This window comes from Leptodactylus fuscus, chromosome 5 (genome assembly GCF_031893055.1).
Source record: "Leptodactylus fuscus isolate aLepFus1 chromosome 5, aLepFus1.hap2, whole genome shotgun sequence".
NCBI lineage: Eukaryota > Metazoa > Chordata > Amphibia > Anura > Leptodactylidae > Leptodactylus > Leptodactylus fuscus.
In genome coordinates this window covers 50,970,738-50,989,312 of record NC_134269.1, presented here as the reverse complement: position 1 = coordinate 50,989,312, position 18,575 = coordinate 50,970,738, and the positions used below count along the sequence as shown (strand labels likewise).

General features: G+C 44.8%; 1 protein-coding gene across 1 annotated transcript in view; it reads left to right on the top strand.

The window, feature by feature from the left end:
* Nucleotides 1-217: 217 nt before the first annotated feature.
* SMAD6 (SMAD family member 6) overlaps nucleotides 218-18,575 on the top strand; it is a 36,847-nt gene continuing 18,489 nt past the window's right edge. The window contains exon 1 of the mRNA XM_075273179.1: nucleotides 218-1,208. Coding sequence (XP_075129280.1) covers nucleotides 815-1,208 — 394 coding nt within the window. The 5' untranslated portion in view covers nucleotides 218-814. The remainder of the gene's footprint in view (nucleotides 1,209-18,575) is intronic.

Below are 18,575 nucleotides of genomic sequence, written 5' to 3'. Positions count from 1 at the left end.
GAGCATCTAGGTGCAGCAGCAGACTACAAGCAGCAGCACAGGAGTACTAGGATGCTCAGCCACTAGTCAGGGACTGCTCAGATCCTGGGGAGCGGCTCCTTTAAGAGTTAAGAAACTTGAGATTTGTTTGCGCAACAGTCAGTGCAGCGGAGCCGCCAAAGTGTCTAGACTGTCACGTGACTGGAGACAGCCAATAGTGGCGCCCGGTGCTGGGCCCGAGTGTGTGTGTGAGAGCTAGAGCACAAAGAGCAGCGAGCGGAGACAGAGCAGGGAACCGGAGCCTGACTGACTGTGTGCTGGCGGCGGAGCACCGGGCGCGGCGGGGGGACGTTATCTGCCACACCGAGGACTGCTTATAAAGCACAGCTAGCGGGGACGGAGCTGCAGCCGGGAGCAGGTGGACAGTGTGCAGCCAGGAGGAGACGAGCAGCACTGGAGGACTGGACGCTGCTCACTCCCCGGTGTTCTCTGCATCCCTGTCAGTGTGGTCCCCAGGCAGGATGCTGCTTGTGCGCTGCCCGCAGCTGTATCCTCTGCGCTCAGCCATGTGACAGCTCTGGAGCCCGCACCGGGAGATGTGACCCGGGAGCTGCCCTCGGGTTCCTGCTGTAGTGAGTGGAGCCCGTCCCGTACCCCCCCATTCATCCTAGGAGGAAAGCCCCCGGCACACTGTGGAAGGACTGCGGCGGATCCCTGTGCCCATCCCGGCTGTGCCACCTCCGCGCAGCAGCAGCCACACATGCCAGATCTCCCCCGCCTCGGTCAGCGCTGAGGCTCCAGTAAGACCCGGGCGCATCCCCGCCGGGGGCGTCGCATGTTCAAGTCCAGACGCACCGGGCTGGTTCGGCGCCTGTGGCGGAGCCGGGCGGGCGGTGATGGGGGAGTATCTTGCTGCGGTCTGTCCGAGCCGCCCGGCGGGTCCCCGGAGCTGCGCTCTGCGGCATCAGGCGTATTGAAGCGCTTGAAGGAGCAGGCTCTGTGCACGCTGCTGGAGGCGGTGGAGTCCCGGGGTGCAGCGCCCGGAGCTTGTGTGCTGGTGACCCGACCTGGGCCCCCTCCTCACCTGCTGCTCTGCAGACTCTTCCGCTGGCCTGAGCTGCAGCATCCTGGACAACTGAAAGCCCTGAGCGGGTGTCAGGGGGCTGGAGGAGCGGACAGCAACGGCGCCTGCTGCAACCCCTACCACTATAGCCGCCTGTGTGGCCCTGGTGAGTGCAGTCCCTGTTCACACATGTCGCATGCTGCAAGTAATGTCGCACGGCTTCTCTCCATAGGTGGCCGATAAAGTTACCTTGGCTTTTCAATAGATCTTCTTATGGTCAGTGAATTAAAAATCTCCTGTTTATGAACAGTCTTCTTTGTTCAGGATAGTAATGGCTTGTCCTTAAGAATGATCATTGGTATCAAATTAGTGGGGTCTGATGTTCAGACCCCCACCCATAGTCCTGCTACCTCTGTCCATCTACCTGCATGCCATATACATAGTATCCATAGTGTAGGATATTGCAACTTTGTCCCATTCGCTGTAGCACCCTACACCTCTGTTATTAAAGGGCTATTCAAGATACAAGTTACTCCCTATCCAAAAGTTGCTCCAGCTTGCTGATCAGTGGGAGAAAATGCCAAATGCTTACTCAGCTATCTCCCTTGGTCCCCATTCAATTGAATTAAGGGGAGCCTGCTGATCCCCAGGAGATCAGGATGCAACTGGGATGCCACAATGTGGTTCTCAACAGGCTATATATCCTTTTGGTTATGAACTAATTTATTGTACCTGATAAAACCCCTTTAAATAGTCAAATAATGGAGAGTCTGCAGCTCCTTCAAACAGCTGGTAGGCATGGGTGCATAGAGGCAGACCTGGTTCACATGGATGGCCTATCCTGGGAGCAGTGAACCTGCAAAACTTCTTAGGCTGAAGCTGCAGAAAAGCTCATTTTATTTTCGCAGATTTTGCTGTTTTATAGAGCTAAAGCAAGAGTTGCTTCTAGAGGAATGGAGAAATAAAAGGAAACGTATACTTCACCATTCTGCAAATTCACTCCTGACTTTGACTCCATAAACCAAAGCAAAATCTGCAACAAGCACAAAGTAGCTTTATGGCAACATGTGGCCTTAGCCTAAGAGGTTGATGGCAGAGGCCTAGTGACTGTCGCTGCAGAAGGTTTGCTACAGTTTCTAGCTCAGGTAGTCTTAAACTATACCTATATGTTACTGATGTATTTAGTTCGGAGACTAACCAACATACAGTACTTCGGAGACCATGGGAATGTGCTACATACAGTGGCAGCAAGCAGTGTATATAGGAAACTTTACAAGCTTTCATTAAAGGGCCTGTCCAGGATTAGAAAAACATGTCTGCTTCCCTTCAGAAACCGCTCCACACCTGTCCATGGGGTGCAGGACTGAAGTGAATGGGATGAGCTGCAATACCTCACTGAACCTGGGACAGGTGTGGTGCCACTTATGGAGGAAAGCAGACATGGTTTTGTTTTTAATCTTGGACAAGCTCTATAAGGCTGAGGACGAACTGCGGGAAAGCAGTGTTTTTAGTGTTTCCTAAAGAAATGCTGCACTTTACAGGAAAGTGAGATTTCTCATCCATACACTGCGAAAAATACAGCTTTTTTTGGAAAAGGTACTACATTGTTAATGTTAGCATTTTTGCAAGTAAAATTGTTCTTCCCCATGCAGTCATGGGGAGGGGGGAGCTCATTGAAAAGCGCTAGTGTTTTTGTTTTCCACTATATTTTAGGCTGAGATCACACATTGCAGAAAAGCGTTTTTTGTTTTGAAGCTGAACCAAGCAGTAGCTGCAAAGAGTATAAAATATAAAGGCAACTCTTTGACTTCTCCAGTCTGCTCAATCCACTCCCGGTTTTGGCCCCCAAAAATTGCAGCAAAATCTACAACAATTAAAATAGCAGCTTTTCCACAATGTAGGGCCTTAACTTTAATGGGTTTTCAGGGGTTACACACTGATAATCTCTCATGAGAACGGGTCAGCTGTTTGTAGGGGCCACAGCGTCCAGGCCAGCGCTGAAGCCTCTTCAGAGAATACCAAGCATGGCACCATACATTGTTGTTCGTATTGGGGTTCAGCCCTGATCACTTGCATAAGACTGAAAATGGGACATGTGATATTACTGGACTGTGAAGTGGGTGCGGCGTCTAGCTGTAGATATATGGGGGGTCCTGGTTGTTGGAACATTTGAGGAGTTATTGATCTACATTAAGGCTAGGTCAGCAATATATAATTCCCAGAAAAAAAACAGGTTTACTATGATCTATTTTCATAAAACTGTGGAAATTCCCATTATAGTGATGTCACTTGAGGTGGCACCAACTTGTGAGGCTGCTGTCATGTTGTAGGTCACTTACGTTGGTTATTGTCCTAACTGTTGGGTAGTCTGTGTATCTTGTTTCTTGACTTGGTATGTGTGGTTTCTGTTGACTTTTTATAGTGTGACACTTAAGAATATATTTGTGGTTGTCCCAAACTTTACACTTGCCCCATTCTTCAAGATAAGAGTCTTATTGCTCATCAAAAAAATGGAGAACTTGGGTTCCATTTAATGTCAGCCCTTAAGACCTTGAATGGGAAATGCAGCCACCACGCCATTGTAATGGGGAACACAGGACCTTCACCTTGTCGATGATCAGACACCATTATCCTGTGTATTTGTTGTGTAGTTGTTTGGAGAACCCCTTTAAGGAAAAGGACTTTTATACCATCATGTTTCTGGACCCATCCGCTCTGAGTTCTGCTGGTGAAGGTATCTGTCATGCTTATGTCCCTAGCTGGCTTTCATTGCTTCAGAATGGTTCACCACTTTCTCCAATATGGTGGAGAATCTGTTCTTGGTCATCCTTTGTGTTCTGTATTGGTGTGTTTCTACCAGCATGGTGTCATTTGAAAGCGTCCTACTATATTTCCCTACATGGTACAGACATACCAGGTATGAGCAGAAGTCATCAGACAAACCTCCTACATAAAGATGGACTCTTCAGTATTAGTTATGGTGTTACAGAGCATGTGATGGGATATGAATGCCCAGGATTGGAGCCCTAAACCCCATCTACTTAAAGAAATGCTGCTGGTTTAGGTTGTGGCAGTCAAGATGTGACTAAAGTCCATGTGGTCACAGTTCTCAAACAGCTTCTGAAAAATTAGTTGATGGTTTATTGGTTGTGTAGGGAAACCAATGGGTAGAAAACTACTTTGATCCCATGAAATGGTGGGAAGGGTTCTGTGATAACACGAGTTTCATTTAGTGCCGTCTCTGGGAGCCCAAGTGTTGGGACAAATCAGACTGGAGCAAGAAGTTTGTGACACAGTACCTATCTGGGATCTCATGTATGGCCAACTTTACTCTTAGGCTTTCCATACACATTAGATGGCTGAATTGACTGATGACTATTTTCTCTGAACGTCAATACACATGCAAACTTGGCTCGGCTGAGCATGCATGATATTCTCCATAGTGAAAGATGAAAAAACAAAAGGATTTCCTTTATTGAAGTCAAAGTACCTGCTCCTTCTCTTCCAAACATCTGCCGCTGGGTGGAAACTTAGAGATCACATACTCATTACATTGTCAATGTCCTGCTGAAATCGATGATTTGGCCAACACTAGTCATATGTACATGGACAGCCACAGTGTCAATTTTGAAAGGGATAATAACATGGTGTACATGCATCACTGGTATAGTATGTGCCTTTCTGTGCTGTATGTTAACTTACGCTAGGTTCGCACCTGCCTGCGGTCCGCCTGGTTTCCGTCCAAAAATGGCAAAAAAAATGCAGAGAAAAGTTCTTTTCTCTCCACGTATATTTTAAATCGGTTCGGAGACGGAAACCCTTAATGGAGTTTAAATGCTGGTGTGAACCTAGCCTTACCTGGTTATTCACACAAATGTTTAAGGCCTTAGTCACATATCAGGCAGTGTTTTGTATTATGGACTGCAAGCCAGTGCCAGAAGTGGAGACTACAGGGGTTAATGCAGACTACTAACCAAAACTCTGCCATGTGAATAAGGCCTTAATGTTCCTGTTGTCAGGTTTATAGTTCTTAAACAGGTAGAGTCGAATCCGTTGTACTAAAATGTGCAGGGACCTAGTCTATTGACTTGGGTAATGGCAACACCAAGGTTGAATAAATTATCATTTCCAGGTGGAATAATAAAGGAAAAGCACATTTAAGGTCCTAAGGAGCGATGCGTCAGAATTAGTTTGTAGGGAATACAAGTATTTGCTAAACAGAATTCTCAAGAGCTCGGATGAGTGCTCTTTATGACATGAATCTTCCTTATTATTGACCTCTCCTTGTGCTTATTATGAAGGGAAGGTCAATGGTGATGAACACAAGAGCCTAATTTCTCAGACCTTTTGTAAGGCTGAGTTCACATGTGTTGGAGACTCTGTTGCAGTACGGACTGGAACACTTGACAGTGACACAAATGTGACTAAAGTAAGAGGGGAAAAGATGCATTAGAAGGATCATTGACATGTGTAAACAATCAAACCTAATACATATGTATGTATTAAGCATGATTTGTTCAGCCTATGCATAGGGGAACTGGTACATTGCACTGGTTAGGAGCTAAATGTTTAAGAAAAAAATCTGAGATGTTCTACCAGAGCTGTGTTTCTAGTGTTGCATTCCAGCGTAATATGTGCAGACCCCAGCATGTCCCTCACCCGCCCCCTTCCTGGGCAATAAGAGGCTCCAGGATATCTGAGAAGGAGTGCAATGGCAAGAATCTCACTGTAATCGCATGCAGATCAATGGAACCGCACAGAAAGCTATATAATGATCTGCCTTATGATAGATCGCCTTTAAGCAACCGTATTGATCTACAGAAGTGTAACCTACTTTTTAGGACTGATAAGTATAATGGCACCCTGTGCATGTAGTAGGGGGCAGTGCTGTCAGGGTGGCTTATGCCTTGTAATCTTTGCACCTAGAGGTTTGCTATAGTGGGTTTTTAACACTGTTATCTGTGATGTTTAGGTTGATTTCCTGTAGTATTTTTAATGTTAGGTCTGTTTCTGGTGTAATAATAATCATGGGGAGTAGAGGGACCTATGGGACAACTGGTATTCTAACAAGTCAGTGGGAGCTGAGCCCCACTGAGATGTGGCCCCCACTCTTGGGTCAGAGAATCCATATTTCTGGACAACCCTTTAAGGTTCCAATATACATTAGATGAATAAAAGCCAAACCAGGTGATTTCAGGATGAGTAGTCAACCTTCAGCGCTTTAAGAGTCGTGAAACTCCTGCATGCATGTTTACTCTTGTGGTCTTGAAATATCCATACAAGTGAATGGAGCATGCTGGGAGTTGTAGTTTGACAGCAGCTGGAGAGCCAAAGTTCCTTGGTGTAATGTGTGAGGGTGCCCAACAGTGCCCTGACAGCAGATGTCTTGGAAAAGCTGGATCAGATGTGTTGGGTTTCAGCATGCTTGATACTTTGTTGAGTGGCTTATGTCACTCTCCTTACTGAGAACATATGCACAACTAGTCTCTGCCCATGACTTAGTCTGCGTGTTGTTGGCATTGATGATCTGCCTATATTCAGCAAATTGCTTGCCCTACTCACCTTTACACATGCATGCTCAGCCATAAAGTGCATGTGTACTGAATAGATGAATGGAGAAAGGAGATCTTCATGCACATTACATGGCTGGCCGAACCTGCTGAAATTGATGTGCAATGTCTTACCTTATTTACAGCATGTGGGCTCCTTTTAAATAGGTTTCCAGGCTTAATAATTGACCTGCTGATCAGCGCTTGTTCTGTACTAGACATACAGGTTGATGCAAGGAGAATGGTTCATAAAGCGATTGTTCCCGGCATATACTTATATTGTGTATTGGCAGTTGAGCCCCTATTACAGGATGAAATTGGTCGATCACCGATGGACAAGTAAACGCTTGCTTATGGGGTGATTGTTGGCATTAGACAGGCCAATTTTCTGTTAACTCGGTTAGTCTAATAGGACCTTTTAGGATAGACCATCAATTGAAGATTAACAAGGGTCCAATACCGGTGACCCCCCTCTGATCATTTGAAGAGGTAGCAGTGTTCAGATGAGTACTGCAGCCTTTTCACTACTTACAAAGCTTAACCCCATATGCTTCGTACAAATGCTATGCTTGATATTGCAGCTCAGCCCCATTCAATTTAATGGGACTGAGCTGGAATGAGTTATGTGACCAGTGAAAGTGACATCCCATGGTTTTTCAGGTTGGCGCAGTGCTCAGGTAGCACAGCTGAGGCTGCAAACAACTGATGCATGGGGGTCCTGGGTGTTTGACCCTTGTCTGATCTTGGGTTGATGACTTTATTAATATAGGTCATCCAATAATAAGTCCTGGAAAACCCATTTAAACCAAGTAAAGCCTTTATTTCATTACTAATAGAAGCAGTTCTCAGCTCTGAGGTATGAAGTGTATTGGTAGTTTATATACCATGAGGATACTCTATGTACTGTAAGAAGGTTCATGGCTTTTGCAGTACACGACTGATATGTAAATAGTGACGTGAAACTCCGCTGGTCATTCAGATGCAAAGTAGACATATGGAGAAAGCAGTCAGCATTTAGAAACACGTGCGTGTGCCGGGGATGTCCTGAGCCTGCAGGAAACCCTGGTGATATCATCATGTTTCATGAATGAAAGTGTTGATCTAGGTCTGGTAACTTCCTTATACACATTTCCAAGTCATAGCACTAGACTGTTATTCAACCTCAATGTCAAAGTTAAAGGGACTCTGAATCTAAAGTATCTTCCTTAGTGGCTTACTCTTCTACAAATAGCTGATGGTCACTTTAATGTTTTTCAGCAAGACTATGGACATGAGTCCCAGAAAATCCCTGTCCCCATGTTGTGACAATGTTTTTGTACGTGTACTGTGTGTGCGCATAAGTTGCTGCACTAGCCTTCAGGGGGGGTGTAGAACCCCCCCCTCCCCCTGAAGGCTATGCTCACATCTGTGTCAGATGTTTGATCAGGATATATCCGGCCCTATATATGTATGTGATCACAGTCTGTACAGAACTGTGGATATGTTGGTGCTGTATCAGCAACATAAGTAAATAAGTGTCTAAGGAACTAAAGAATTCTCCTAAGCAGATTATGGGTCTCCTAATGCCTTGTGAAAAGACCTTTTGTGCATCTTTGCCTTTGTTTTTTTGCAGGGGGTCCTGGGTATGCAGAGTAGGATTTATTAATATTGGTGCAGGGTGCCACCCACAATTGGCCTTTGAGACTGTTGGGCACAGGCTACAGACTCTCATGGAATTCGCTTTTCATACATATTCACAACTGCAGAGTGTTGCTATATTGGAACGCTGGAAATATTTCAGTTTGTTCCTGTCTTAATGTTTTTATCAGATTTTTTTTTCCTCCATCTATAATAAAGTAATTTTATGATCTCAATGTCTGTAATTTAGGATGGTTGGACGTGGATTGCCTGAAAAAGATAATTTAGGTTTTACATGGGAACTCCGCTCTTAAAACTTGTAACGTCTCATGCACAGAGCCAGTATGGCAGCACGTACCCTCCTTATGACTCTATATGGTACCCATGTGCTACTTCCAATGGTTTATGTCCAGATTTTTGTGTTGGCTTCCTTATGAATTGGAGCAGACCTGTATGCTTCCATGTGATCTCAGATGTGTCCAGTAGTATAGTTTGACCCTATAGCTGCTATAAATTCAGTTTTTGTCTTTCTATAACCTGAAGCTTATAGAGAAGCCCTAATAGAATGGCGGTTGTTGCTGGGCAGTATGGTGTGTATTGGCAGTCGTCTTTTTGGTCATTGCAGGCAGGATTTATACACTTGCGGAGGGGTATATAGTTACAATGTTCCACCTTGTAGTATGTTCATTCTACTGGATTGCTATATTGTGTAGCATAGAATTGGTTTCTTTATGCTAGGATTACAAGTCGCATCCAGACTGATCAGATTTAAATATATTGTCTATGTATAAGGGCAAAGTTAGATGGCTGGGATGGGAGTTTTTTTTGTTTTTTTTTCTTTTCCCCCCTCTCGGCACTGTCTGGTTCGGGGAGAGGCTCACATGACCACTGAGGAAAGGCTGGTGTTGTCACTGGTTCCTTCGCAGAGGCCCCCTGAGTAGTCTCAGCGATTTGTGAGCCTTTCCACTGTCAGTGCACAGTGTTCCCTGCAGACTTGCCCTAAAACCTGGTCAACCCTATAGCTAAATCTTTCCTACAAAACTACATATCGTTCTGCTCATCTCCTCCTGCTTTATAATATGCCGCCTGCAGATTGGACTGCCTTTTCAGGGTGATGGGGTCCCTTTATGCAATTCTATGAGTCACTCTCGGCATCAACAAGGGGCCTCTGACATCCACACCAAGTTTCCTTTCAGGTCTCAAACAAAGTATAGTTTTATGGGACTTTCTAGGGGCCCGATATAAGAAAACAAACATTGACTTGATGTCCTGTGAAGTTGGTGTGGAGTATTTATGTACGGGTGGGTGGCACATGGGCACATTCTCAAGTAATGATTTTTTGGGCTCGGTGAGTGTTTCTTTAGCTATTTAATCACTGGTCATTAATAGTGTTTAGGGCACGGTTTGTGTGTTTTTGTTTTCAGTTCATTTGAGTTCAGCTTGAAAATCAAGTGCAAGACCTGAAATCCTATGAAGAGTGTGCTGCTTTTCCATGCCGTCCATGACAACATCACAACATCCAGCCTTTTTGTTCTTTTCCACTCTGGGTGCAAGATTGTGCTAAGTGAACTTAGGCATATGGTTTGGTGGGGGTAGAAGTTTTACTAAGCTCTCTATTACAACTTTATTTTGCCACTTTTTTTTTTTTTGTTTTAGCCTGCATTTTTGTCACAGGCTGCATTCACACGGAGTAATGCGCCGCTCATTCTGACACGTAAACACGTGTCAAGTGAGCGCTGTAAAACAGAATCCCATTGACTTCAATGGGTGCCATCTTAGGCGCATATTGAAATCAATGGGTTAAAAAGCCTCCCATTAATTTCAATGTGTAGCGCACGTAAATCGGCACCCATTGAAGTCAATGGGATTCTGTTTTACAGCGCTCACTCTGACACGTGTTTACGTGTCAGAATGAGCGGCGAGTTACTCCGTGTGAACGCAGCCGCTGACCAATATCTTTCCCAGCTCCTTCATATACCTGCACTGTCAGTTTATTTCAGTGGAGAGAAGTCTATAATGTGAACAAAACATTAGTCCATAATGGCGGTCCCCATAAACATCAGGTGGTTGATGGGTTGTTTGCATTAAGATAGTGGGTGAAAAGCTTTAAGGCCATCAATAACTGGAGAAAATTGTTGCACTGATATTAGTAAATTTAAAAAAAAAAAAGTGTTTTTTTTTTTTTTTCTCTCCAAGGTGACTACCTTTAGCTAAAAGACTTGCTACAGTCACAAGGGTGAGGTCTGTTTCTGTCCTATTTGTAGATGGGAATATTTTGCTTTGTGGTCTGTTCTGTTTTGAGATCTGTAGTTCTGAACAGAAATTTAAAAAAAAAAAAAAAAACCTTACAAACGGAACCTGCCAAATATAGGAACTTATAAAAGATGTTACCTGTTTACTCCCTTGCTACTCAGCACTGTGGCTTCATAACTCTTGGACATTGTGGTGTCACGTTGAAAGCGGAGACTTGCAGATCAGCACTGGCTCTAGGGGTGTACAGAAACTTTTTAAAAATACATGGCTTGTCACTGAGGCCTAAGTTTCAGATGGGTTGGAAACTGTTGGGACCTTCACAGATCAGCTGCATATACAAATGCACTGCTCCTGTCAGTTTCCATGCTGTGGTGGTGCTTCTCATTCTCTTGACTTTTAATAGTGGCTGGTAAGGGTACTGCAGTGGTGGCCCATATGGGAACCTTTGCAAGTACCCATATGGCTGCCACAAAAAGCACAGTGAGTGAGTGGAGCAGCACCCAACTATTAAGCAATGCAATTTGGCCCCTGCTGATTGAGAATTGATGGCCAGACATTAAAGAGGACATTTCATGGTTTGGAGCACATGCAGTTCTATATACTGCTGGAAAGTCGACAGTGTGCTGAATTCAGCGCACTGTTGGCTTTCCCGATCTGTGCCCCAGGTAAAGAGCTATCGGTGCTGGTACCGTAACTCTTCACAGTCAGAAGGGCATTCCTGACAGTCTGTCAGGAACGTCCTTCTCCACAGCAGTGTCTATCGCGCTGTACAATGTGAGCGGGGAGAAACGCCCCCCCCCTCCCCTCCTGATAATATTCGTCTATGGACAAGTACTGTGAGCAGAGGGAGGGGGCGTTCCTCCCCGCTCACACTGTACAGTGCGATAGGCGCTGCTGTGAAGGACGTACCTGACAGACTGTCAGGAACGCCCTTCTGACTGTGAAGAGCTACGATACCAGCACCGCTAGCTCTTCACCCAGGGCACAGATCGGGAAAGCAGACAGTGCGCTGAATTCATATATAAAACTGCATGTGCTCCAAACCATGAAAGGTCCTCTTTAAAATCTCTTCCTGGCGTCCGCGATTCATATACACCGGATGTTGGGATTTTAAATATGTACCTACTCAGAATTTTCACTCAGTACTGACTCTGGCAATGCTGATTGCCCCACTTCCCCCTCGAGCAAGAAAAAAAAACCATACAGATGTCAGAAAAATGGGGACCAAAAAAATCTTCTTTTTCAAAGTTTTAGACTATAAAATAAACTTTGGTGTTGCCATGATTGTTCCAATCTGTAGACTATAAGTAACATGTCACTTTTGCTGGACATTGTTGTTAAAGTGTAGATTCACACGGGGCATGTTATTTGACTGTTCCATTCACTTGAATGCAGTTGTTTCGGAGGGAAGCACATGTATTTCCGATGACTGGAAAAGTCACAAGTTTCTGCAACAAATCTGCTGTGTGTGAATATGCCATAAGGCTTGCAGTAGTAAACCATGTGCCTGACCTTTGGCATCAGTAGCAGGGATTATCAGAAGCGCTCCTCACCTACACCCCCTCCCTATTGATTCTCTCTTCTATTGTCTTATTAGGTTGTGTATGTCATATTACCTTGGATGGCTTCTGTGCTCACCTGAATTCTGGCAGAACACGCCGTCCTCTGCCCTCTATTCATGCATCTAATACACAAAAAAAACCAAAATGGCAAAAAAGTAAAGTCCCATATTGGCCTTTGAAGGGGTTACTTGGTGGTGGATTCCTTATCTTCGTAGGGCCAGCTTTGCATTCCCTGCCTGGGGCCACGGGTGTAATTACACATAGAAACAGGTCTTTAGTGGGAGACATCACAGGCCTGTCATGAGTAAACAGTATGATAACCCTTTTATGCTTGACACTTTCCAGGCATGCGGGGACACATAGTACTTTTATGGTTTGGGCTTGTACTTTTTGCCTTCCCCCTCCATTTTTAGGAGCTGCTTGTGCAGTTACTGCCACAAGGCATTTATCCCAACTCTATATAAAGGACAGCAGTAAGTCGGACTTCTTACCAATAGTGGGCACAAGGGCTAGTTCACACTGGGCATGAGACTGCATATTTTGGTCCTGGTTTTGATGCAGGAAGCCGCATCTGAATAGGACCAAAATGCGACTGTCGTGGATTCAGACAGTCGCGGCTTCCCGCTTCGGAGAAGGCCCAAATGAATGGGCCTAGTCCGGAGGGCCCTGTCGCGAGGCGGACGCCGGGGCTGACTCAGCCGCGGAATCCGCCTGAAGAAAGATAGCTTGCTTCTTTTTTCCGTGAGCCGGAACATGCCATTCACAGAAAAAAGTAAGCTAGCCGTCTACATAGACCTCTATTGTGAGGGAGTGGATTCGGTGTCAGAATCTGCCCCGTGTGAACAACTTGTCTTGAACTACCTTTGTTTGTTTTTTTGTTTTTTTTGTGATTCCTGTTGTGGTTTGCCATACTACTTTAAGGGACACTCTCTTTAAAATCCTGCATGATGTACTTGAAGGCTTAAATGCGTATCTACATGATGCGGTGTTGTCATCCAAGCAAGGTGTCCCCTGCAAAATACTGTCCTTGTTTTTCTGCAGAAAATGATATGGTCAGCTTTTACTATAACACTATTCAGTAGTCGAACCAACTCTGTCGTGTATTTAGTGGACCCTTGTCAGATTTGTTTAACCACACACCCACTCACCTATGGGAAGGTTAATGAAGGAGAATAGCTTCCTATTTATTTATTTATTTATTTTCATTAAGCATGGACATGCTATCAGCTGAACGCTTTGTTCCTATCTCTTCCATATACCCGCACACTTGTCTCTAAATTTACATGTATATTTTATTTAGGGAAAGAGGAATAAGTTGTGGCCCAAAGACTGGCAGTAGCTTATCTTCTGACAGTGTCCATCATGGGAGATGGGAGACCATATCATTTTAGTTGTTCTGTTTGTTCAGCTCGATGCTTTTGCTACAGGCAAAGGGTTGCGTCTTGATGGAGCATTGGTCCAAAAAATGCAATAAACTGTGCAACTATTGTGCTTAATAAAAGTAAATGGAGAAAGCAGATGTCAGGCCACCGTTGTGCACCTTTTTCCTATTTACTGCACTTGTAGTAAGAGTAGGAGTGTTGCACAACTTGTATTTCACCATTCCAGGCTTGGTCAAGAAACTTTCCTGCCCCTTCTGTTGGGATGACTAAGCTGTAGTGTAGTATTAATACTAAAAGTCTGCCATTGAATTCAGTGTCTGATCACTCTGCGCCTTCACTTGTTCCTTTCTGTATCACTCCCATCATGGAGTGGATGGGGTAGTGGTTAATACTTCCTATCACAGGGGTCAGCAACCTTCGGCACTCCAGCTGCCGTGAAACTACAACTCCCAACATGCTCCATTCATTTCCATGGGAGTTCCAAGAACAGCAGAGCAAGTATGCATGCTGGGAGTTGTAGTTTGACAACAGCTGGAGAGCCGAAGGTTGCTGACCGCTATACCATAGGTCTAAACTAGAGATGATATAAAGGGACAAGCCCATGTCCACTAAGCACAGCACTGCAGATGTTTTCCGGTGCCAACTATACAATACACAATGTAGCCCTAATACTAAAATCCTGCAAAGTAAGGCCCCATGTGCTCACAACTAGTTGTCAGTATGAGGTCTGCAGTTTCATGTCTTTTGTGGACCCATGCTCCTCTATGGCCCCATGCATACGTCCATAGTGTTTACAGATCAGTGTCTAGGCTGTAGAAACCATCTGTAAAGTGTAGATCAGGTCGATCTTTGTGGCCCCGCTTGTCATTGCACTATAGATTTAAAGACTGTTTCCATCCTTTTGATCCTCTAGTTGCACTTTATTGTTTTTGGCTGCTACACACATAATGGTGCGGGCACCCTGGACTGGCTTCGTTCTGTAGCAAACTTCATCCACTACTCCATCTGCTTCTTGCCTGAGCTTCATGGAAAGTTCCATACAATTTCCAGAGGACTGGGATTCTGCAATTATATCAGTGTAACTTTGCCTTGTGGTGGTTGCTGAGGTTTTTGTAGCATTTTTACGTCTGAGGCGGACACAATGGGAACATTTGTTGCTCAGAATGCCAGTGTTCCTTTCTAATGTAATTATTTGTGTTCCTTTAAAGGGGGCCACAAATGCCTTTTGTCTGCGTAACCCCACCAGTTGTGTATTTCCAGCTCTAGAAGTAGTCACCTTCTCTCTGAAGAAGTCTCATGTCGCAAACATTGGAATTTTATGTGAGTGCTGTGATGTTGTCCAGTAAAAGGCATTACCCCCTGTAAACTGCTGATGAGGTGTGAGCTGGCAGGGGGAGGGTAGTCGCTCAGTGTTATGAAGAATCAGAGCGTACAGAATACTTGTTTCTTTTCTGGGGGGATCTTTGGGTCCTGAGAGCGGCATTTGTTGAATAGCAGGCAACCAACGATGCGTGTGGGGATCAGACGCTGACGTGGGGGGTATGCTGGCTCCCATTTTATGAAAGCAGGCAGAAGGGGCATGCCGTCTGGATCACTGTTTGTTTAATAACACAGCAGCAACCGGCTATCTGATCACGCCAAGGCCTTAGTTGCTGGTCCTGGTAGCCAGATTCTTGTAGCTACCATTCCTATCATTGAACATAGATGAGTGATAGTCAGCACTATGCTATAGGTACAAACTGAGCAGCGCAGAAGGTATTGTAAAGTGCTTTCCTAATAGTGCCAGTCGCATTCATTCACCCCCTGCCCCCCCCCCCCAATACCAATGCCAGCTATATAAGATAAGATAAGATATTCCTTTAATAGTCCCACAATGGGGAAATTTCAGTGATACAGTTTCATAGATGGTACAGTAGTATATAGCAAGAGAGAAACACATAGAAGCTCATGGCAGATAGAGAAATCCTAGGAATCATAGCAACTAAAAAAAAGAAAGAAACACAGACACACTGCAGGATCATTTAGTTCTCTGTGCGGATTGATGTTAATAATAATTATAATAATAATAATACAGCCGACTTGGTTGTAGGACACAAGGAGGGGGGTCACAGCATGTGGATATAACAAGCAGAAATTTTGCAGAGGTGGGGGACATAGTCAGCTATCATGATAACATGTGGTAGTTCCTTTGGTAGGTGATGAGATCTCCTGCTCACAGCTGATAGTTCGGTATCTTGCATCAGCACTATTGTCCATTAACCACAAAAAATGCCCCAAATGTCCTTCATCACAAGCCCTCCTCCTCCTCCTTTCTTCTTACCACAGTATTCTACTGCCCCAAGGAAGTCAGAGGCCATCCAGGTATACAGGGTGCTGCTCTCTTGCCAAGCTTCCATAACTCCTGGGGTAGGTGGGTGATGGTTCCCAGGCTGTAACAGTGTCCCACGTGTCCACAGTAATAGAAAGAAATACCAGTCAGCTGTAGCATCTTCACACATCAGCAATTGACGCCAGAAATCATCTCCTTGAACGAAGAAGTCCGCATTTCCATGTAGGTTTCTCTTCCATGCCGCATGTTGAGCCATGCTGTCCTAGCTGGGGGGATGGTAACAGGCACATGTGGAAACCAGCTGAACCAGGTCTTGAGTCCATGCTTTACAATGGAAACAAAAGGAACAAAAAACTCCACAGGGTCTTCCATTCGATTTATAGTTGCTAAATTCATAGTGCTAGATTGCTTGGTTACCGGATTCTTGAAGCTAGAGAGAAAAAGAGTGAAAAAGGAAAGAAAAAGTTTGCTCCCAGCTTGGAGCACTGCATCAGGCAGCCAGCCTCTCAGGGGGCGGCGCCTAAAAAAAAAAAAAAGTACACTTGACTCTAATGCTAGAGGTCCGGGGGGGGGGGGGGAGGCTGGCATATAGTGCTCACCGATAAAGGAGTGGCCCTTTTTGACATACCCAATTAAATTATATGCATGTAACATAGATGACCTTTCACTCTGGGTCCAGCTTTTTCCATCATTTAATAGCTGCTGCTTCACTGATTCTAGCACAGTTGGAATATTTTCTCTAGCCCCCACCATTCCTGAGCAATCAGTGCTGTTATTTGATGCCTTATATGCTATTTAGGTTCTGTACTGTCAGGCAGGAGTAGGCAAGGGGTGTTAGGCAGAGTTTACACGCATTATTTTGGCCAGGATTTCGAGGATCTTGAATCCCATTGAAATCAATGGGAGCCAGACAGTTTTTTGTTTCCGGGAGCGGTTTGTTCCGGCTCCCGGAAAAAAAGACATGCTCATTCTTCAGGCGGATTTGCTAGATAGAGCTATGAATCCCACTCCTCACCTGACACCGCCCTTCTGACATTACAGGGCTTTAAGGGCACCTTCGTGTCCTCATGAATATGTGGTTTTATATGCCGCTAGAAAGTCGACAATGCGCTGAATTAAGCATACTGTCTGCTTTCCCAGTATGTGCTCCAATGGAGGAGATATCGGTGCCGAAATTATTGGCACCAATATCTCCCCACTTTCAGAAGGGCGTTCTTCACAGCCTAGCGTCATCGCTGAGTATCTTCCAGGTGTATGGTCCAGAAAACTAACGTGAGTTATAATGTGTCTTCTGAGCCAAGGTGTCCCTGCCCCATTAAACAGTTGTACAGTGTAGCAGGTGAGGTAAGTATTGGAGCTTGTGGTACAAGACAGGGCCTTGTGCCAAATATGCATCTCAGTGTTATCCCTTTTCGGTGTTTGGGATTGAACTTTGTTCATTTAGCTTTCTTGTTGAAAAAATGAGTTTTTCCTTTGTGGTTTTCTTGAAAAATTCAGCCTCTTCTCTTGCGTTTTACCCCTGTAATATCACAGGGCTTCTAGGCCTGTTACAGAGACTCATCCATAGATAAAGGGGCTTTTTTTTGTTACTTTTCATCATCTGCTACATTTCAATAACCTTGTCCCAAGTTGCTCAGACTATTCTTTTGTGTTTTGCCAGGAAACTGACTCCTTGGCATTTGAGCCCTCCAGATACAGGTGTAGTTATGCCACAATAACCTCCTTGACTGCTCCTAGAAGTTCTTCCTTTGATCATTTATTGGACTTTTACAGCCAGTTGGTACTTATATGGATGATTTAGCGATGCCAGGAATGCATAAATACTTTAGGAATTTGTTTTCACTGTAATGTTAGAGTGCAATAGGTGTTCTGTATCTTAATGGTGTTGTATGAAGTTGGGGAAAAAAATGTCTTCAAGTAGCATAGCAATCTTTCAGCATGGACTGTAAGGTATGCTGCTTTGTTTCAGCCATTTGGGCAGCACTACAATGCCAGCCACAGCCTGTGTACAAGAGTGGTGGCATTCTGGGGAAAAAAAACAGCAATTTTTGCTTAAAGGAACGTCAGTTTTGGGCAAACCTCGGGTTTCCAGGTTGCTTCTCCAGTTCACACCATCTCCTCCCCTCTCTTCTGCATTCACTACTACAATGTTTTGGTCTACCAGCCCCAAGGAGGCAGTGTGACCAGGATGCTGAGTCCAATCATGTAACTAACCCAAAATTCAGCTGAGATGGAACTTAGGGGGGAGTATGTTTTTAGTTCCTGGATAACTCCTTCTACAACCCCTGTAACGTTTCAGCAGTATGTACACAAATATTGAGTACATGATCCCTGTAAAATGGATCTGACAACCCAGACACCGCCATAATATGGATCTCTATCATAAAGATGAGTAATATGGTTGTACAAGGGTCCTTTTAAAGTGGTCAGTGATCAGCCATACATTACGCAGTAGGTAAGCATTTTCAACGTAAAGATTTTTTTTTTTCTTTAATGGTGTTAAGTGTCACTTTTAATCTTGGGATTTCCTGTTCTCTGTAATATTTGCTGTATACGTGCCTCTTTGGACAGCTGCCCTTTTATTGATGGAGCGCGTGTAAATCCATTTTGATGCTGTTGCAAATATTGATGCAGACAGCAAGGCATGGAGGGGGGGAGACTGTAGGCTGGGTCTGCTGTGTTAGTAGTGAGATAAAGCCATTCTTCCCTGTAATGGTTTTCTGAGGTCTCGTCCTCTCTAATGGGGAGTCGAGGAGTCCAGGAATCGGGGAGGTTGGAGTTTATTTGGTCTGGCGTGCTTTCCTTTTGAAATCAGATCACTCTGGGCCCTGCTTTCCTGAG